General features: G+C 38.6%; 1 protein-coding gene across 1 annotated transcript in view; it reads left to right on the top strand.

The window, feature by feature from the left end:
* LOC122808667 (C-type lectin domain family 4 member E-like) overlaps nt 1-21730 on the top strand; it is a 431913-nt gene that overhangs the window by 149109 nt on the left and 261074 nt on the right. Inside the window, exon 3 of the mRNA XM_044079643.1 lies at nt 19849-19896. Coding sequence (XP_043935578.1) covers nt 19849-19896 — 48 coding nt within the window. The remainder of the gene's footprint in view (nt 1-19848; nt 19897-21730) is intronic.

Here is a 21730-nt window from a genome sequence, read left to right as displayed (position 1 = left end):
CATGTCCTGACAAGTCACCTGAAGAAACTGCCAATACCTTCAACACCTACTTTATCAAATCCATTTCCAAACTATTTAATCCCAACCTCTCAAACAACAACACTTCAAAACTCCCTATGCACCCCTCAACCACTATCTCAGTAAACACCTTCTCTCTCATACCTGTCTCCAGTGACTATATCAGAACTCTACTCTCAAAGCTCAGACAATGCTCTGTCTCAGCAGACAGCCTTCATTCTTACTTCTTCTGGATTGCTGCAAACTCCCTTGCCATGACTGTATCTATACTAATCAATTGCTCCATCTCTGAGTCTAAAGTTCCTTCTATCTGGAAACAGTTTTACACTCTTCCTATTCATAAAGGAGGTAACTCCACAGAAATATCTAATTTCAGACCTATCGCTATCCCCTCTCTCCAAAATCCTTGAGAAATATATACACTAACAAGTTATACATTATCTCTTACAAGAAAAACTTCTCACTCTAACACAGCATGGCTTCCATCCCAAGCATAGTACAACCACAGCTCTACTATCATTTCTCAACACCTTAGCCCTGGTTAAAGATGATCACAAACTCATATCTTGTCTATTCCTTGACCTTTCTATGGCTTCCGACACCATCTCACACACTCTGCTACTTAGTAAACTAGTAGAACTAAACCTCTCCCCTGACACAGTTGCATGGTTCTTTAGCTATCTCTCAGTACGTTGGGACTCAGCACTATCTACCTCTCTGTCAGTAAGAGCTGATGTTCCTCAAGGTTCCATTCTTGTACTTCTACTCTTTAATATCTTCATCAACTCGCTCTACTCCTCTTGTCCTCAGTCTAACATTGCCCAATATGCAGATGACTCTACAGTCATAACTATTGCAAATTCCCCCTTAGGACACCTAACAAATACCCAGACATCTTTCAGCTCAGTAGAGACATGGCTCACTAATAATCAACTCATCCTCAACCCTAAGAAAACAAATTTTCTACTCTTTCTACCTAAATCTGCAAACCACATTAAACTTTCCTTCTCCATAAGGTCCCTAAACAATGCTGCTATAGAAGTTGAAACTAGCACAAAACTCCTTGGCATTACCATTAATAACCAACTAAAATTCGATCTTCACATTAACAATTGTATAAAAAAAAAACACCAAAAGCTAGGACTATTGTACAGGAACAACAAATTCCTAACTACTGAAGCTAGGATTTCTCTTACCCATGCCTACCTTCTACCATGCTTAACCTATTGTTCCCAAATGCTCCCAGAACTGAACTCCTCCCTACTTACCAAATTATAATCAAACTACCACAAGATAGCTAGATTTGGAGCTCAGCAAACATATAGATTTCGCCACTGTCTCTCCCTAAAATACCTGAACTGGCCCGAACTACCCTCACCTGTTCCTATGATCTCAACTCCAAATTATACACTCCATCCTATATCAGCCTGATTTCTGCCCAAGTTTAGCTTCTCTCATCTCCCGTACCAGACTTCTTGAAGCTCAACCTAAGGCCTACTAAAAATCCATGAATCCAAACCCAACACAGAATGCAACTTGTATAGCTACCATTCCTTTATTGCATGGGACAAACTCCCACTAGAAATAAGGTCTCTGACTCTCCCCAGACAATTTAAGCTAGCAACCAAAGACTACTTTAAAAAAAACACTGGTCCTGCCATTGTACTCACCCTCCCTGATTATTACCTACCTTTTATAGTACAGTCAAACTCACTTACTAAAACTTACCATTAACTACTTCATCCTATGCTTCCTATGCAACCTCCAAAGCTTCTTCTATACTCTCCTCCCCGAAATTCTTATGTAATCTTTTAAATTTCTGCTACTCTGAATACAAATCCTTATATTTACTCAACTCTCTTTTTAAACCAAAACATACAACTGATCTACTTTTTTTAACCTTCTCCATTCTGTTTATAATACGGTTTTATCTATCAACAATATACATGTATGTAGCTTATGTATTTTAACTACCAAACCTCTATTGGTATTTTTATTGAAATGTATCAGTATTGCTATTTTTATTGCATTGTATATCTTTGGAGCTTTTCTCCCCAAGCCTTCACTGAAAAAGGGCAATAGCTCAGCCGGACACTCCTGGTCAACACATGTAAAATAAAATAAATAAATAAAATAAAAAATAAAACTGACTTTTTCTGCTGGAAAGTATGATAACTTTCAAAATGTAAACAAAATTTGAATATGTGGGCTTCCTATATATTTCAGACACTAAACAGCCATTGGTGTCCTTTCTAAGTGCCACATCCAGATATGCAATGGCTTGGTCATTCACCTCAAATGAATTTTTTTAAAAAACAGTACAGCTGTTTATGTATTCCTTGAAAATTGAAATTGCCTCCTGCTGCCATGTCCATATGAGAAAAATGTCATCCTGATATCTAGTGTTCATGGTCCAGGATTCTTTGAAGCTACTGTTAAACAAAAACTTCTCCTCCCAGGTAGTTATAACTGCATTGACATAGATGACCCCAAAAGCTGCAACCATGGCCACACCTTTGTTTGCAGAAAAAAATGTTTTTCAAAGGATATATAATTGTTATACGACACCAATTCCATATGATCACAAAGCAAATTAATTTTGTCTTGATCCAAGTCCAAATGAAAATTTAAAAATTCTGCAAACTGTTCCAGTCCCACATCATATGGGATCACTGAATACAGATCTTTTATATCAATGGTGACAAACAGGCCATGAGTAACTGTCCCCACATCATTACACATCTGTAAAAATTGCCAAGAATCTTTTACCAGGTGCTTCACCACTTGAACATATGGTTTCACCTTAAAATCCAAGTACTTTGCAGAAGCTGACGTAATGGAATTTCTGGCATCCACAATTGGATGAGATGGCAGATTAAATATGTCTTTGTAGAGCTTAGGAACTCCAAATATTGTGGAGATAACAGCCTCTTTTATACACAAATACTCATATTCTTCCTTCTGAATTTGATCCTGCATAAACATGTCAAACAGGGTAGAGCATGTTCTACTATAGGCCATGTGCACCTCATTTTTGACACCTGGGAATATGAATCCTAGAACAAGATGCCATAAATTTTACTGATGCAAATAACATTGTCCATCAAAACTATTCCTTCCCCTTTATCCAGTTTTATGAACCGGATGCCTTGCAATTTTAGACTCCTAATGGCCTATAACTTTTTATTGTGAATTTTACTCCCTCAACCAAGCCACCCTGAGATAGGGGGAGCCTATCCCCCTGCACAGTGAGCAAAATTAATATCCCCTCAACCTTCCTCAGCTACTTCTGTGTTGGTTTCCCGACAGTTGTAGTGGAGCTATTTCAATGTCATGTGACTTTTCCTATGCATGGAGTATCATATCAGTAACACTTTGGCACACCTGTTGCAGGGACTTATTATGGCCCACATGCATTATTCTCATTCTTGCCACACCTGGTCCTGATAATGCTTATCTGCAGAACCTTTGTCCAGAAGGCACATGAAATGCGTGCTGAATGTGTGCAGTAGCAATTTTTTTGTGGTGCTTAGTGAAACTTTCTAGGCATTGCCTTCATTAGGAGGATATGTCAATATTTCTAAACCTTAGTTCCTAACAGCACTACAGTTGGTGGTTATTGATAATTATAAACCTGAAGACAGAAACATGTCATTCAGATGGTATATAAATATATCAGTATGGCAGTGCCCCCCCCCCCATGCACCTGGTTAACAGCTGCATTTCCTTCTGTGTACAATATCATCTCATTTTTGCATTGTTCGTATCCCTGGAACATCACACCTTCTTTGTCATGTAATATCCACAAAAGTCTATGTTTGCAACTTTACCTCCCTCCAGTACCTGCCATACCAATGTGATGAGGTCCTACTTGCACACAGTGCATGACATCTGCCTCAGCTTCAGCTTTATTTAAGTGCCTTTAACCAAGCAATGTACAAATGAAATACATCAAAAAGAAAATCACAACAAACAGAACGTTTAAAATAAAAAAAAAACAAAACATAACACAATAAACAAATAAAAACACTGCAGACTTTATAGCTGTAATTTACCAGGCAGGACTCTATTTTTAAGCTGTACTACTCCCTACTAGTGGAGGTTTTCCTCAAATGCCTGTACAGTTGTAAGCAGGGTTTGCATAACCTGACAATTCGGATTTATATAACTCTATCAGCAAGTTGTTAGTGATGTTTATTCTGATGAAGCCAGATGCCACCAATATCTTTGAATTATTGATTATACAAAATGCACTAGCTACACATATCAGCACAACTTCTGTGCATTGCATTTAGCATGCAGTGTGTGACCTATGGTCATGCATACAGCACGTGTATGTTTATAGCACTGCAGTGCATCCCAGCGTTGTGAGGTGCACATTTAACAAAACTGTGTTCATGCTCACCAGGTTGCCACATTGTTCTTTAAGTGGCTCTACTGATTCTCTGTGACTGCTTCAGCAAGGGCTAATAGCAGAGCTCTTGCATGATGTTCCAAGGAGATCTGGATTTTTCTGCTCTTCTTACATAGGGACATCAGGGAGTAACTGCTGGGCCTCTTTGATGGCCTTTGAAGGAGATGGTCACTTAGTATGAACTGGATCACCCCTTGTGGCAATATCATGATCATTATGATGATGACTTGAGGCATTGGCACTCAGACCTACTCAAACTGTATGAGTTAGATATTCTGGAGAGAGAGAGCTCTACTGTAAACACTTATGGGTTGCTGCATTTGTGCTGCACTATATATATAGTGGTTTGCTGGTACACTTAGCCCAGTCTATGCTTTGCAGCTGTTGAGGAGCATAAACATAACAAGGCTAGATGCTACAGAAGGTGGATACATCTCTTGCACCAGTGAGGTGTGTATGTATTTTGTGTCAGTGAGCTGTAGAGCTTTAACTGTGCCTGTATCATATATGCTGGGTAGTATTTTCCCATTGTAACATTCTTTTCCAGGTCCATTTGTGGAAAAAAAGGAGGAGGAATGGCTACATTAATCTTAATTTAAGTCTGCAGCTGGATCTAGCATTGGAACATCAGTAACCAGCAGGTCTCCCTATTAAGAAGAGTCAATGATTCCCCTGCTGGAGATGACCTGGAGGGATCACCAAGTATCGTCTATATCTGTCTCAGGAGAGAGAGCAAATAATCATCTCCTGAGGGCAGACTGATATGCCAGCATCAGTTACAAATGCTGATTAAAGGATATCATTGCAGTGGCAAAGCACAAGAGGAAGGATATCATTGCTGTGGCAAAGCACACGAGGAAGGTTATCATTGCCATGGCAAAGCACAAGAGGAAGCATATCATTGCTGTGGCAAAGCACAAGAGGAAGGATATCATTGCCGTGGCAAAGCACAAGATGAAGCATATCATTGCTGTGGCACTGTACAATATCAAAGACATGTCTCTGTCAGTGTGACTACTGCAGTGCACATTCATTCTTTGTTGTCATATTGAGAATATGTTTTATTACAACTAGTTCCTCATAAGCTAATTGTTCCAAAATAGAATTTCTGACCTTTGTAAACCCTGCTATTTCATCTAGGATCTTGTCTTCTTTTGTTTATTCTCACACATCAGCAGCATATGACATGAGGTGTTTAGACTGTAGCCTAAGTATATACTAAAATGTACACTGCTGTTTTATTTATTTATTTATTATTTTTTTTTTTGTGGGCCTCTTTTCCCCAATGTACTAAAACTATTTGCAGAGATAACTTCACACTCTGCAGCTGTATCTAGTTTATATTCAATACTTTGAATATATCAGCTATGACCACTTTAATAATGTTAACAAACAACTCTTTTTTCTGGCATCTTTTCAGCAATAAGTTACTTCCTTTTGATAACATCTTTCATTTTACACATTCCTGCAAAAGTATTGTTTGTAACTCAGATTCAGCTAACTGATTAAATACAGAACAGCGATTGCCTAAAGCCAAACCTAGTAAATGAGGTCGGAAATAGGAGCAAACTGAATTTTTGGATATATAGCTACCAGTTCTCAATTAAATAAACTGCAGTGAAAGAATTCTTACTTGTTTTCGTTGGAACAGTTTTAGCTGCAAATTATAGTTCCCCACTTCTATGTACTTTCTCAACTGAAAAAAAAACATCACGTATGCAAACATATTTCTTCACTACTGACACCAAAAAATGCCTGTATGTTTGTCAGAAAACACTGCTCCTACAGACTAGATATCATCTTCCAGTTACTGTGATGTTTCTAGAAAATATATCACATGGCATGCAGCTTTCTGTGCATTTGTGTAACTAAAGTCATATACCTGTCATATTAATATCACTGTGCTCCTAACCATCAAGATCCAAAGGTACCCTGGGAATTCGACTTTGAGCATGACACAAATTTTCAAATGTCCGAGTATATAACTGTAAAAGTATCATTGTGCAAAATGTTATAATGTGAATAAGACAGAATTGTTGCAGGTAGATACCAGTCAGAAAAATATTGGAGCTGTGATTCTGCAAGAAGATACATTATTTGTCTAGAGTCAAGAACATTATCAATTGATATACAAATGAGATATTCTCAAATAGAAAAGGAACTACTGACTTGTGTAACAATGCCAAGAATACATGAATGTATCCATTATAAATACTTTCAAGGGGGGATATATCACAAACCATTGAAGCATATTCAAAAATCTTTGTAAAGTCATATCTGAGATTGCGGAGGATGCTATTTAAATTGCAGAAGACAAGAAGAGAACAATGAACAATTGATAAGAAAAATGTTAGAGGTTCTTTGGTTAATATACCACAATTAGCAATAATATTATAGAAGAAAAAGAAATGAGAGGTGTAAACAAGTTGTAGTGAGAAACTAGCTTAAGCAAAAAAGCATTGGAAAAATAAGTGTTAAAAGCTAACATAGGTTCCTAGATAATTGATATGTAAATGCCTGAGTGGATATCTAAGCCTCTCCTGGGAATGTCAGGTGTTAAACAAAGAAAACCATGTAATGTAATGTCAACTAATTTTGACTTGAATGGCACAAATAGCACAGAGTCGTACCATATGCAGTGTACACTGTAACAACAATCCAGTGGGAAGCATTCTAGCATACTCAGCTCCAGGAAGGCCGTAGAATAGAGTTGTACCATATGTAGTGCATACGATAACAACAACCCAATACAAAACATGCTAGCAGACTCAGCTCCAGGTAAGCCAAGGAGCAGAGCTGTAGCATATGTAGTGCATACCATAACGGCAATCCAATGGGAAATATGTTAGCATAGTTAGCTCCAGGAAAGCCAAGGAGGAGAAGAACTATACCACATGTAGTGCATACTATAACAACAATCCAATGGAAAGCATGCTAGCATTGTCAGCCCAAGGAAGGCCAGTAGCAGATTGGGCACATATTTCTTTAAACTTAAAGAAATGAAATGTCTTATATACATATATTATTATTATTATTATTATTATTATTATTATCATTAAAGGAATAAACATTATATCTTACTTTGCATAGATATTTTTTTCCAAACACTTTTGAAATAATGAAGATTTTAGGGTACTTACGTATTATCGCAACCAGATTTTCGCGGTTGCGAAATTCACATGCTGCAATGAAAACCGGTGCAGGAAACACCATAGGGTGTTATTTTAACTCTTTACTGATGAGAAATCAGTTTGGCTTACATTCGGGAAGAGAAATAATCCTGCAAGCCGTCTTCCTGTTTTGCGTGCATTACACACGCTCGCTTCAATTGGCAGGGAGGAAGGAATGCTGAAGAAAAACACACACATATAAAATTGATTCAAAGTATTAGTGTAAATCCTTTGGACTGCCCAAAAAACTTTACATTACAAATTGCTCCTGTTTATAAAAGTAATGTAAAGTTTTAGGGCAGTCCGGAGGAATTAGAATAACATTTTGAATTATAATTAGGTCTGCCCTATCATCATGCATAGTTGGTATTTCTTCATGACAAGGATATCAGAAATTGCCTGTTCGGCTGTTTAGGGAAACACTTCCATTCAAGTTTTCATGCAGCATCTTCCCCAACAATCCAAATCCTACAGTGGGTGCAAATACACCGGTGAGAGGAACAGCATCTGAGTTTGTATTTAAATTCACCATCCAAAGTGGGGCATTACACACTCTTACATACTCATATTACACACACACTTAAGAACCCAACCGGCAGGGATTACAACTCAAGTGTGCGTCTGCAATGCACACAAGACAGGGAGAGGGTTTCTCAAATTGCCCCTTTTCCTAAAAGTAATGTAAAGTTTTTGGGCAGTTGGAAGGAAGTACAATAACAAAAGTGGTTTATGCACTCAATTCTGTCGAGGTACGTAAATCTCGCAACCGCGAAAATCTGGTTGCGATAATACGTAAGTACCGATTTTAGACACAATAAGTACAAATGTGATTAGTGAGGTTTTTAGGAGTGATTATATTCTTGACAAAGAAGACTGCCATTGTTGTAATATCTACCAGTGTTCCATAACACAGAATTCAGGAATTCTGAAGATAGGTCAGTAAGTGGTGTTCAGACATGTAATATGCGGTCCACACTGTCTGCAAGCTAATGTTCAGGTTGTGAAATCTGTCTAAACAGTGAGGAATTATATTAAAACAAGCAGCAACAAAAGGTTTGAAGATTGTCTTCTTGAGTATTTAGAATTAAAAAATAGGAAGGATTCCATCTGTTACCAATTATGTTTTTAATGGATAGTAGGATGAAAAGAAAATTACGAATGTCAGCAATGCTACTGATGCCAAGAAATTAATACAAAGTAAAGGAGTCTTGCGTTATTCATAGGGCAGAGATGGAAAATCACATCGGAGGAAATGTAAAGATTTATTCAAGACAATTAAGCTGAATTTCAGGGAAAGCAGTGACCTACTTGGAGACTATTATTATTTGCATAAGAAAATGAAGACTGAAAATTTTAATAGCAAGGAGTTCTAAAAACTGTCATTAAGTCATCTATCCAAAAAGAAACTTGTAATTTACAATGAAATGTCCAGAAAGGTAGTCTTGTAGCAGACTGATTTGATGTAACCCCCTGCTGTTAAAATGTAGGCAGGACTGACTCAAGTTAAAAGGGACCAGAGCTCAAAAGGGAAGTAGGGCAGCTAGAAGGGAGGGGCAGAAGAAAAAAAAAAGATTGTTAAAAGGAGAAGCCCATATAACTAAGCTCCTCTTGAGTTATCTCTAGTGAATAGGCACATCAAGGTTGATAACTTGAAGGCTAATTGATGGTATTCTAACTGAACAGTGTAGTGACTACTACCAATATAGCCAAGGGCTTTATGTCTCTAGCTGTACCTCTCAACTGCTATGATTTAGGAATAGCAGTATTTTTGAGATCTCAGATTTACCCTTTTTCCTCATAGACATACTGATATCCCTCATAAAATCAAACCTTTTAGAGTTACATATGTAAATAAATAACTAAAGTAAACACATCCTAAGATGCATCACAATTAACAGTATGAAGTCTACTGCATAAAAACTTTCTATACCGAAAAATAAGAAGGTATTCCTTCTCTGTACTCTCTCCTATGATTTTTCACCAGCCACTGCTATGATTTTTAATGGTCAGAGTTTCAGAAGTATGCCCCTGGCTACTAAAAATGTTAATATTTTAGTATAGTTGGAAAATATAAGAAAGTGGAATTTGATATGATAACATGATAAAAATATGAAACAAAGTTAAAAATATGCTGACTTTATATAACTAAGAGATAAATATTTCTGTAAATCAAAATACAAATATCTATGTATGTGGTTGATTATATAGTAAAACCATAATTATTTCCTAAAACTTTGAAATTCTGCCTCCTGCTCTATATTTACTGCTTTTGGCACCTCAAATTTCCCTAAGAAGGTATAGGGAAAACTGTCACCCTCAGTTTTAACAGAATTCAAGCAAATACTTTCCTCTATACTTCATGCAGAGCTACAGATTGCCAAAAGAAATGGCAAAGGGCAAGCCTTTCGCTGCAGATGGTCTCCATGGGTGGTACATGTTATCTCCTAATAAAATGATCGTGTTGAGCAGGACTGTTTGAGATTTTATTAATATCCTAACCTAGCGGTTTTCCATTTTGTTCGTAAATGAGCTGTCCCTTTTATTCCTTCTTCTTCTATTCTTTGTTTTTATCTCTTATTTTGTCTTCGCCTTACCACCCGCTTCATTTTGAATATCTGCTTTTATAAACACTGTGCCCAGTATGCTGTGATTAATGCTGCCTGTTTCTGAATTGTTGATAGTTCCTATGTGATGATGCTATGACATGTTTTTCATTGCTTTCTATATGAAGAAGTCAGCTATATTGGCTGTTTGAGAGTTCATAACACTAAAAACTGAAAAAAATGCATTTTATAAAAATGTTTTATGTCTTCTTCTAGTTGCCATACATGTCAGACATCTAATCTATGCTACAATCACTTGTTCATTCCTTTGTTACCAGGGCAAGAAATGGTCATGTTGCATCCACCATCCAAAGAGCCATACAGGGTCTTTTGTGCCTTACCCCAGTACTGACAATTGACATGCAAGCTCACAGATGTGATAATGTCGATGTGCCATCCTCTGTCATGTAACATTTCCCTGCACCCACCACATGAAGGCTACCACATGGACAGGGCTTGGACAAGCCATGTACATGTTGTGCAGACACATGCTGATTGTTATACATCTCTGTGTTGGGTATAGCACTTTGGTGGGTCAGACCACTTCCTTCACTCTAGGTTTGGTGAGCCGGCAGCAGCCACTCACTTCCAGTATTCATCTTGTCTTTGTCATGGTCAGGGCATTATCTTTCTTTAGCACAGACCCAACTATTAAACAGTCTTTTGAATATGTGCAGAAATATATTTTTTTCATAATATGGCTCATAAAATGCTAAATGTAGTGCTAGTAATAATACTGAACTAATCAGTGTAACTAGTCATGTAACTAACCATGTTACCTTATGGAACATACTGCGGAAAGCATATTTTACTACTTGCAAAAGAACAAGGTATAGCGGATGAGATATAGTGATGCATAGTTGCAGGGAGTTACATGTCATGTGACTCACCTTCTATGAGCTGTCAAAGTTATCATCTCATGGAGGCTGGTAACCCTTTCACACTGCCTTTATTGTTCATATAACATTCTAGTAACATTTTCCAGGTATTAAAGTGAGCATTAAAATTATTATTTAAAATGTAGCTTTTTATTACTGTAGTTAAAATTGCGTCATAGATGATGGCATATACCGTGTGTGTGTGTGTGGGAAACATAACTGCTTGTCTATAAGGTAGGTTTACAGTAATTCATATTCTGTGTTTAACAATTCTTTGTAAGGCTGACTTTAATTACCTGGGAATCATTTATGACACCGAAAGTACAGACACAGAGATTCCTGGATTTTGTAATCACAAACTCCGTGGACTAGATTGGGTGCAGCCATACTGGATCTGGTCGTCACTATTATAGGACAGTGCTGCACACCTCCTAGTGTCATGTCTTCTTTGGTAAGATTATACCACAAAATGGTCTCCTTTGAAGTAGAAGTAAAACCTGGAACCCCAGCTAACCCGGGAATACTCAGGAGCTACTCTAAGGCTAACTTCCAACTATTAAGTTATAACCTGGCAACATTTCAAACCGTCATAAACTCTGAAAACACTGCCGCCTATGTAGAACTGTTCAGAGAAACTCTATACAAACATTTTAATAGCTGCATAGAGGCAGTTGTACCCATCAGGAATATGTACAGAACTAACTCAAAAAACAAGCGACCCTGCTGGAATCACAACATCAAAAGGCTGTATGGCAGAAAGGAGAAAATCATGGCAAAAATTAGGAGGAGCATCACCCAGCAGGACAAAAGCAGCCTCATCAAACTAAATAAACACCTCATGAGACAAATAAAGTATACCAAAGCCAACTCTGGATTATTAAATTTGGCCCCCAGGCCAAGGACAATCACAAGGAATTCTTTAGCTATGTCCTCAGCCTCAAAGGCAATACACAGTTGTGTGCAGAGCTCATAGGTAATGGAGCCACCTATACTGAGCCAAAAGATATATTAAACCTATTGGCCAACAAATTCATCTCCAACTTTACTCCTCTCTCTCCCTCAACCTTCCCTCAATAAAAAACATCAATTATAACTTCCCCTACTATCACAAGGAAACAGGTCCATAATGCTCTCTCAAAGGCCAAGAACACTGCATCAATAGGCCCAGAGAATAACCCAGGGTGCCTTCTAAATAACATGAAATATGACCCTATCAGGCATACTGGAATTGCAATTTAACTGTAGTCTCCAAACTGGCTTCATGCCTCATTAGTGGAGAGCAGCAGCAGTCATCCCTCTGCACAAAGGTGCACCATCATTAAGTCACACTAGTCTCATATGCAACACCATAGAAATAATTATCATGGAAATGATCAATAATGACACAGGAAACCTCCAGGGCCTGGACCCAGCCCAATATGGTTTCATCAAGGGTAGGTCATGCCTACTCAACCTGGTAGCCTTCTTTGAGAAGGTCAACAAAGCAATGGATGAGGGAAAAATGATTCACACTGCCTACCTTGACCTGGATAAAGCATTTGACACAATACCCTACTTGGGCATTGTAGAAAAACTCAAGAGGTTAGAACACACACACACTCACAAACACGCGCACACACACACACACACCTGAGAAAAGCTGACACAGGCTTACTAGCTATGCCTCCTTCTGCCCAGACTATAAGGTAGTTTCTACTGGCACCAGTTACTCCTTATCAACTGCTTTAAGGTCCTTAATAAAGGGTGCCCCCTCTTACTGAGTAATAATAATATTAATACAAACAGTAGTTTTACCAAGAGCAAGGCTATTAGGATTGGCCCACACAGTGTCACAAAATAAATATGCAGGTACTCTCAAAACTTAAATATCTCTACACACAACAGCCACAATGAAAAGTTTAAATATCTTTAATAATAAATAATAAAAGAACAAGACAATTCTAAATATATATTCACAGTGACATCAGAGTTCAAAACCACAGGAAATATTTAAAACAACATTGGAGGACAGTCTCAGATAAAGAAAGAAAAATATCTAAACTACGCTTCAATATATTCCTTAATATACAGTATCTTAGAGAATTACTATTCCCTAGAAACTTAATTAGAGCAAGGCAGATGTTGTAGTGAATGGATCTTTTAGTTTTCAGGTCCAAAACAGAATACATAATGCTCTCAATGCTCTGTCTCCCTAAGGGACTTGTCAAATTAATATCTAAAATATTACTGCTGGGATAATTTGCTGAATTATATAATTTATTTTCATCTGACTTCCAGTTCCCAAGCCCCCCCACCCCCCAACCCTATTGCCAAAAACTGGCAGGATTTGTTATCTACCTATAAAAACATACAAATAAAGGCTTCTGCTCAGATCTTTGGCAGATGCTGGAAGTCATAAAACAACTACATTCCTCCACATTTCAAAGCTAGTAATTAGTTCACCCGAAAGACAATACAGGAATCTCCCTAGTACAGATATTGTGTCTCTTACTGCACTGACAACTGAAATATATCATCTTTTATGGCCTAGCCAAAAAGTAATTTAATTTCAGGTATCTTTCTGAAGTTCTGCCGGACTGAAGTCAACCCTCTAGTTTCATCTGCTAATATATACATTTAAACAGTTACAGTAGTGAATGTACATTTCTGTACTCTTCCAACATGGCACACTGTGGATACATTTCAAGTACAAGCACTCTACAAAATACCTTCTCAACACAAACACCTGTATAGAGCAGTCTGATACACACAGGACATATAGCTCTAATACTTTTATTTATTTCATTTGTTAACTGGGAAAGTCCGACTTGGAACAAAGCCAATTTTCAGCTGAGGCCCGGGGAGAAATGCACCAGATGCATGTCTTTGAATATGGGAGGAAACCAAAGCACCCAGAGGGAACCCACATGAACTCAGGGAGGACATACAGTCTCCACACAGAAGGCACCCCAGCTGAAAATTGATCCAGAGAACCTCTTGCTGTGAGGCAACAACACTACTGCTGCACCACTGTGCCATACATTTGTAACACAGGCATCTTATATAAATCATTTCAATATTCACCAGTGACATATAATTATTTACAAAACTCCAGCAAGCTGTGCATTTGTCACATTTCTTCCCCTCTTCAAAGACTCAAGCTAGTTTTTCAAGTGGACCTTGAGAAATGCTGGTTGAGAGGAAAGAGCCTATCTGGGAATATATTACCCCATACCCTGTCTTGAGATCCCAGATGCCTTAGCATTGCTGACCCCTATTACAGTGTTGCACTGTTATATCATATACCTGCAATCCTAGGATCCACCATAATAACTTGGGATTTTGCTGGCTGGCTTCCTGTAGCCATAGATCCACCTCAGACTCCTCCTGCCTTCTACTACAAATAGGCAGCACAAGTGCCTCTCTATCATGGTAAGGTTTTATCATGTTAATATGGCACATTTTATGCCTCTGCCTCCTGCCTAGCAATTCTAACATGTAGTTAAAAGCACTGACCTTCCTTACCCCTTTGAAGGGTCCCTCTCAAGCTGCCTGCAGCTTTTTGTGTCTGACAGGAATGAGAACCATAACCTGCTGTCCCACAGCATATTCTTTAGCTCGAACCTTCCTGTCGTACCATACTGCTTTATGCTGTTGGACTTCTGCCAGGTTCTCTTGGGCCAAGCCCACAAGTTCCCTGAGCCTTGTCCTGAGGTTTAAGACATATGCCGCAAAAAGCTCTTTGTAGGATTCACACTCACCCTCCCAATCTTCATAAATTAGATCTAGAGGTCCTCTCACCCTATGCCCATACAGCAACTTAAAGGGTGAAAAACCTGTGGCTTCCTAGGGCACCTCTCTCTAAGCAAGCAACAGATGGGGCAAATATTTGTCCCACTCCCTCATAAACTGGTCTATAAATGCCCGTAGCATGGTCTTTAGTGTAAAGTTTAACCTTTCCAAGGACCATTAGTCTGGGGATGGTAGGGGTGATCTTTAGGTGTTTCACCCCATGGTGCTTCCACTGACAAGCCAGCAGGGCTGACATGAAATTGACACTTCGGTCAGTCAGTATTTATTTTGGGAAACCTACCCTGCTGAAAATCTCTAACAAAGCATTTGCCACCTTTTCTGCTTCAATAGAGGACAGGACCACTGCCTCAGGGTATCTGGTAGCACAATCATTCTACTACCACTAGGATGTACTTCTTCCCTGTGGGAATTGGGGTACTCAGAGGCCCCACAATATCCATAGCTACCCTCTGAAATGGTGCTTCAGTCACAGGCAAAGGAATCAAAGGAGCTTTAACCATGTCTCCTGCATTGTCTACCTTTTGGCAGTGCTCACAGGTCATGCAGTACCCTGTTACATCTCTGGAAATCCCAGGCCAATAAAAGTTCTGCATAATACATCTCTTTGTATGCTTTATGCCCATATGATCTGCAAAGGGAATGCCATGGCCTATGGCTAGAAGTGCCAGATGGTAGACTCTGGGCACTATCAACTGTTGTATTCTCTCACCCTCTAGCCCTCCCTCAGGGATCCACTCTCTATACAGTAACCCTTTGTCATAGTATACAGATCCCCCTTTCCTTGAGAATCAGGTCTCTCCCTAGCTGCCTTCCCCAAACCTTGTAATGTAGGGTCTGAGAGATGAGCCTGACTCATTTCTCTCTTTGTAACCCTTCCCAGCCCCCCTTCCACAGGAAGTCTGGTATCCTCTGACAGTGGTGCCTCACTGTCAGCCTGGGTGCTACTACTCACCTCTGCCCTTGAAGTCACTTTGTCCAAGGGAATATAAATACCCATCAGCAGCTGTGGCTCACCTTCAGTCTCACTGCTACAGGGTAGCTTCCTCCCTGAAGTAGCCCCCTCATCAGTCCTAGCTTCAAGTGTGGGGTCTGTCTGGGTCACTCCAGGCTACCAGACTCACATGCTTGTCTCCAAGCCTGACTGTTGTAATTGCATGCACACAAGGTACTGCATTATAAAAATCGTTCCCTGTCAGGACATCTACAGGGATATCCTCAAACACACCCACTTGCTTGCTTCCTGTTCCACCCTCCCAGTCAAGATGAACCCTAGCCACAGGTATTTGGAATGGGGTTCCTCCTAAAGCTCTGGCTGGAGTAAACTGCCCAAGCAAGTAGTGCTCCTCTTTAAACATCACAGGCGTCACAATGGTTAGGTCAGAGGCTGTGTCTCTCTTAGCAGTGGCCTGTTTCCCATCTACTAAGATAGGATATAACTTCTTGTGGTAGGTTGGTACCCTTGCTGTCTCCAGATAACTTACTGCTGGCATTCTGTCATTCCCACTTTCTGTCTCCCCTACCTTTTGTTCCCCACCTTGCTCCATGGACATCAATATGCTACATGGCCCCACTGGTTACATTTTAAACATTTAACCTTTGATTTTGGCCATGTACCTGAACTAGTGGCTTCCCCTGTTATTGACAGACTCTGTTGGGCTGTTTAGGCTGCCCACCATGGGTTCCCTTATACTCAAGTGCAGCACTGGGTATCCCTTTCCTGTGCAGTTGTGCCCTGCTTGCTAGGTATAGGTCTCCATTTTCACCAACTCATCTGTGGTGCTGCATTCCCAACCTGCCAACCAGATTCTCATGTCCTCAGGCAAAATGCGAAGGACTTGTTCCTTCACCAAAAGGTCAGCCAGCCATTCAAAACTGGTGAACTTACACCCACTCACCCACCTATGAAAATTAGTGCTTAACTCTGCAACATAATCTCACACACTTTCTTCTGCCTTGCGTCTTTGCTCACCGGACTTTTTTCTATAAGCTTCGGGTGTTAACTTAGAACACTCTAATAAACAATTTTAACTACATTATAATTTAAGCAATCCGTATCTGACAATTTAGAAACAGCAGTTACAGCTTTACTATGGAGTAAGGGGGTCAGGATCCCTACCCAGAGCCCTCAGTCAACATTATGCTGTTTACAAACCCTTTCAAACATATGAATAAAACTATCAAAATTATCACCGTCTGTAAATTGTGGAAGAAATTTACTGACCTTTATTGCTTCTGGGGTTTGGTTACTCCCTTCCCCATTACCTCCATGACCCTGGCAAAGAGTTAGCATTTCCTTTTCATGTTGCCTCTGCTTCTCATTTTCTTCAGTCTCCAAACATCTATGTCTCTCATTTTTTCACCTTCCAAATGCTGCAGTCTCTCTGCTGATTCTATTTTCAAATGTTTGGCCTCTAGTTCAAGTCTCTTTAACACCAGATAGATTTTTAAATCCTCTGAGGCAAAGCAGAACTGTATATTTTCTGAGAGTTGTACATCCCCAAGACCAGTCTGGCTGTGTTCCTGGTTGCTGGTCTGTAATGCAGCTGTGGTTAAGGCTGCAATCACTTCTGATTTAGTCAAATTAGCATGCAAAAGTCCTTTGGCTTGGCACATCTCAGCCAACTGGCCCCTTGTCAGCTTGCCATAATCCTCTGCTGATATCCTTGCCTGCTCTCCCTGACTAACTAAGCTAACAAAAAAATAAATAAATGAAACTATTGTGATATGAAACTCTGAATTTTCACTGTGTAGCTGTTTGAAAGTACCAAACACCTTCTTTAGTGACCAGTGTTTACAGGCTACAGGAGTTCAATATCCAGACCACTGAATCGCAGTATGTAAATATCCCACCACTGCTCGACAATTAATATGTGATGACCCACGACTGCCAACCAGTAATCAAGGAGCCTCAATCCTCACCACTGGCACCAGTGGTGGACATACACTGGAAGGATGACAAATACACACACACACACACACACACACACACACACACACACACACACACACACACACACACACACACACACACACACACGCCCACACAGTATTTCCAGATGAAGCTTTCTGCATCAAGTGCAATTTCCCTTAAGAGCACACAAAGACCACAGTCAGTCAGAGGTGGGTTTCTCACTCTTTCTACAGATACCCAATAAGACTCTCATCTGGCACAGCTACAGAGTTGAGATCTCAGCTGAGTGACCAAGCAAAGACCTCCAGCACCCTTTCTGTCCAACCAGTGCTTCGTGTCCCTGCCCAAGTAGCTGACACACACGCTCTTTGAGGTTTGATTTACACACACCCACACACACACACACACACACACACACACACACACACACACACACACACACACACACACACAAACACCTATGAAAGACTGGCACAGATTTACTACCTATGCCCCTTTGGGCAACACTATAAGGTAGTTTCTACTGCCACCAGTCACTCCTTAGCAGTGACTTTAAGGTCCTTTAACAAAGGGTGCCCAATCTTACTGAGTGATATTAATATTAATACAAATGATAGTTTGAACAAGAGCAAGATTAGGAGGGGCCCATACAGTGTCACCAAATAAATATGCAAGTACTCTCAAAACTTAAATACCTCTACACACATCAGCCACAATGAAAGGTTTAAATATATTTAATAATAAATAATAAAAGAACAAGAAAATACTAAATATATGTTCACAGTGACATCAGAGTTCAAAACCACAGGAAATATTCAAAGCAACAATGCAGGACAATCTCAAATAAATAAAGAAAATTATCTAAATTAAGTTTCACTGTATTCCTGACTATATTTAAGAGAATGGCTATTCCCTAGAAACTTACTTCATTAGAGCAACACAGATGTTGTGGTCAATGGATTTTCTAGTTGTCAGGTCCAAGACAGAATACACAATGCTCTCAGTGCTCTGTCTCACTAAGAGATGTCTCAAATTAATATCTAAAATACTACTGCTGTGATAGCTTGCAGAATGACATAATTTCTTGTCATCTGACCCCCAGTTCCCAGACCACCCCCCATTGTTAGAAGTGACAGCATTAATATTTACCTGTAAAAATATACAGACAAAGGCTTCTGCTCAGATATTTGGCAGATGCTGGAAGTCATAAAACAATTACATTCCTCCACATGTCAAGACTAGTAATTAGTTCACGCTAAAGACATTACAGAAAGCTCCCTGGTACAGACACTGTGTCCTTTGCTGCACAGAAAATTGAAAGATACTATCCTTTTTGGCCTACTCATAAAATAATTCAATTTCAGTTATCTTTCTGAAGTTTGCTGGTCTGAAGTCAACCGTCCAGTTTCCTCTGTTAACATATACATTTAAACAGTTACAATATTGCATCTACATTTCAGTTATCTTCCAGCAGGGCACACTGGATACATTTCAAGCCACGCACTTTACAAAATACCTTCTCAACACAAACACCTGTACAGAGCAGTTTGTTATACACATGGCATACAGTTCTAATACATTTGTAACACAAGCATCTTATATAAATCATTTTGAGAGTCAACAATGACATATAATTAATTACAAAATTCCAGCTAGCTGTGCTGGCCACATCTCCTTTTGTCACACCTCTCACATTTTGCATAGTGCCTCCAAAGGAAGATTGCTTCTTGTTCATAGTTGAATACTAGAATAACTGCCTTGAAGGATTATTTTAAGCGTAACCACTTAACCTAAATTCGAATCAAACCCAGTGCCTATAAGGCAAAGACCTTAACTATTATACCAAACCGTTCATGCTGGTCGATACTGTGATGGTGATGATATTGTGACATGCTATTATGAAATAAGTACTAAATATGTGAAATTGCAAATAACTAAATGTATAATAGCATACATTATGTTGACATTTTGCTAGTTTTATTTCATTTGGGGGGGGGGGATTACACCAGTGCTACTGTAATGCTTATCTGATACACACTTCTTTTTTGTTTTTTTTTCACAGATGCCCAGAGCATCCAGAGCAATGGGATAATAGTAATGATGCCAAGAGGTAATAGTTCATTATTGCTTTTACACTCAAAAGAAATGTGTAACTTATTTGCTAAACTATATCATACGCTTGCCTTTAACTTGCCATAAAATGAGCATGTTGATTGGCTAGCCCAACCAGTGTGCCCATTGTAAATCCAAGAATATACCAACAGAAAAAGGTCCGGTTGCCCCAACTTTTTTCCGTTGGTATATTCTTTAATTTTAACTTTTTTCAACAAAAATAGAACCAAAAGTTGTAATCCAGAGGACTCCAGACATACAAGACAGATACCACGCAGAAAATACAAGGGAAATCAAGTACGTTGTTTAAAACTAAAGACACATACCTTTCCCTTGTATTTCCTCCATTCTACCTCTCTCCTACCCTAAACTTCCCGAACCTTTTGTTTTTATTAAAAAAAAAGAAAGGAAAAGCGGAGCAACAGAGATCTTCTTTTCTCCATTGCTTACTTTCCCAAGCACTAATGTACTGCATATGCGTCCCATACAGATGCGCAGTACATCAACACAAGGAAGCAGTATACCACTAGTTGTGGAAGAGCAGTAATGCGCTGTTATTCAAAGACATTATTTAAGAAAAGTATTTTTTTCTTAAATAATGTCATTCTATAATAGCAATAACCAACTCCGTGGTTGTGGTATATTGAAATTTTGGTTGGCTTTACTTAATCACTCGGGCTTGGGTAAATCTTCAATATACCACATCAGTGCCGTTGGTTATTGCTATAATAAATGTTGACAGCAATGGGTGCAGATAAATCCACACATTTATATCATAAAGAAGAAAATCCTGATCCAACAATGAAATAATACCAATATGTTTTTACTGGTGATGTGAAATTCATAGGTTCATAGGTGTGATTATCTATCCTGTGACATATGGACCTGTAAGAAGGTTGATTTACAACACTCTGTTATCTTCTACTTTCCACATACTCATCTATATTCTTTTTTTTTTCAAAACAGGTTTATTGTTTTAACATACAAGAGAAATATCATAACAATTTTATACAAGTAATTAAAAATAGATATGGTTATAACATTCAACAAAACAACTAAAGTATTTACAAAGACATCCACTACAATCAGATCAATTAATTAAACTAAAATACCATGCTATTGAAATTAGGATTTTTTTAACAAATTTTGTAAATTATCCCATACAATATAATAAGATGTTTTTCTAGTTGTTCTTGACCTAATTGTGTTTATTTCCATATGGCACACTATATTCAGAACATTTTTAAATTCATTGAACGAAGGAGGTGTATCTGAAATCCAATTTCTGGTTATTATTTTCCTAGCCACTGCTAGAATAGACCATAACAAGGGAAGCTGAACCTTTTTAACACTTTGAGGTACAGGTGTGTTGAATAATATAAGAGATTTAGAAATAATGAAATTATCTGTAAAAAGAGCCTGCAAAAATTCATTAACTGACTTCCAGTATTCTTTCAATTTTATACAGTCATAAAACATATGAGCCCAGTCAGCATTAATTTCTACATTACATCTCTTACATAGATTATCTTTATTATTTATTTTATTCATCATCAAAGGTGTATAAAAAGATCTATGTAAAAATGTCCATGTATAAAGTCTCCAGACAATGGAAGACGTAGTTCAATAGGCAGATTCCAATATATATTGTTTATCTTGTTGATTTGGTGGGTCCCCATTAATAGAAGTGAAATAATTCCAGTATGTATCTACACTATAAAAAGTTTCTTGTCTGATAATTTTATGTATGTATGAAAGTTTACCTTTATCAGAAACTTTATGTTGTAAATTTAATATTAAGTAATCAATCAGTGTTGGAATAGATTCTTTAA

Source organism: Protopterus annectens, chromosome 8.part0, assembly GCF_019279795.1.
Source record: "Protopterus annectens isolate FY-2018-M chromosome 8.part0, PAN1.0, whole genome shotgun sequence".
NCBI classification, from domain to species: Eukaryota; Metazoa; Chordata; order Ceratodontiformes; family Protopteridae; genus Protopterus; species Protopterus annectens.
Note: the sequence above shows the minus strand (reverse complement) of the source record. Positions and strands in the feature narration are given on the sequence as shown.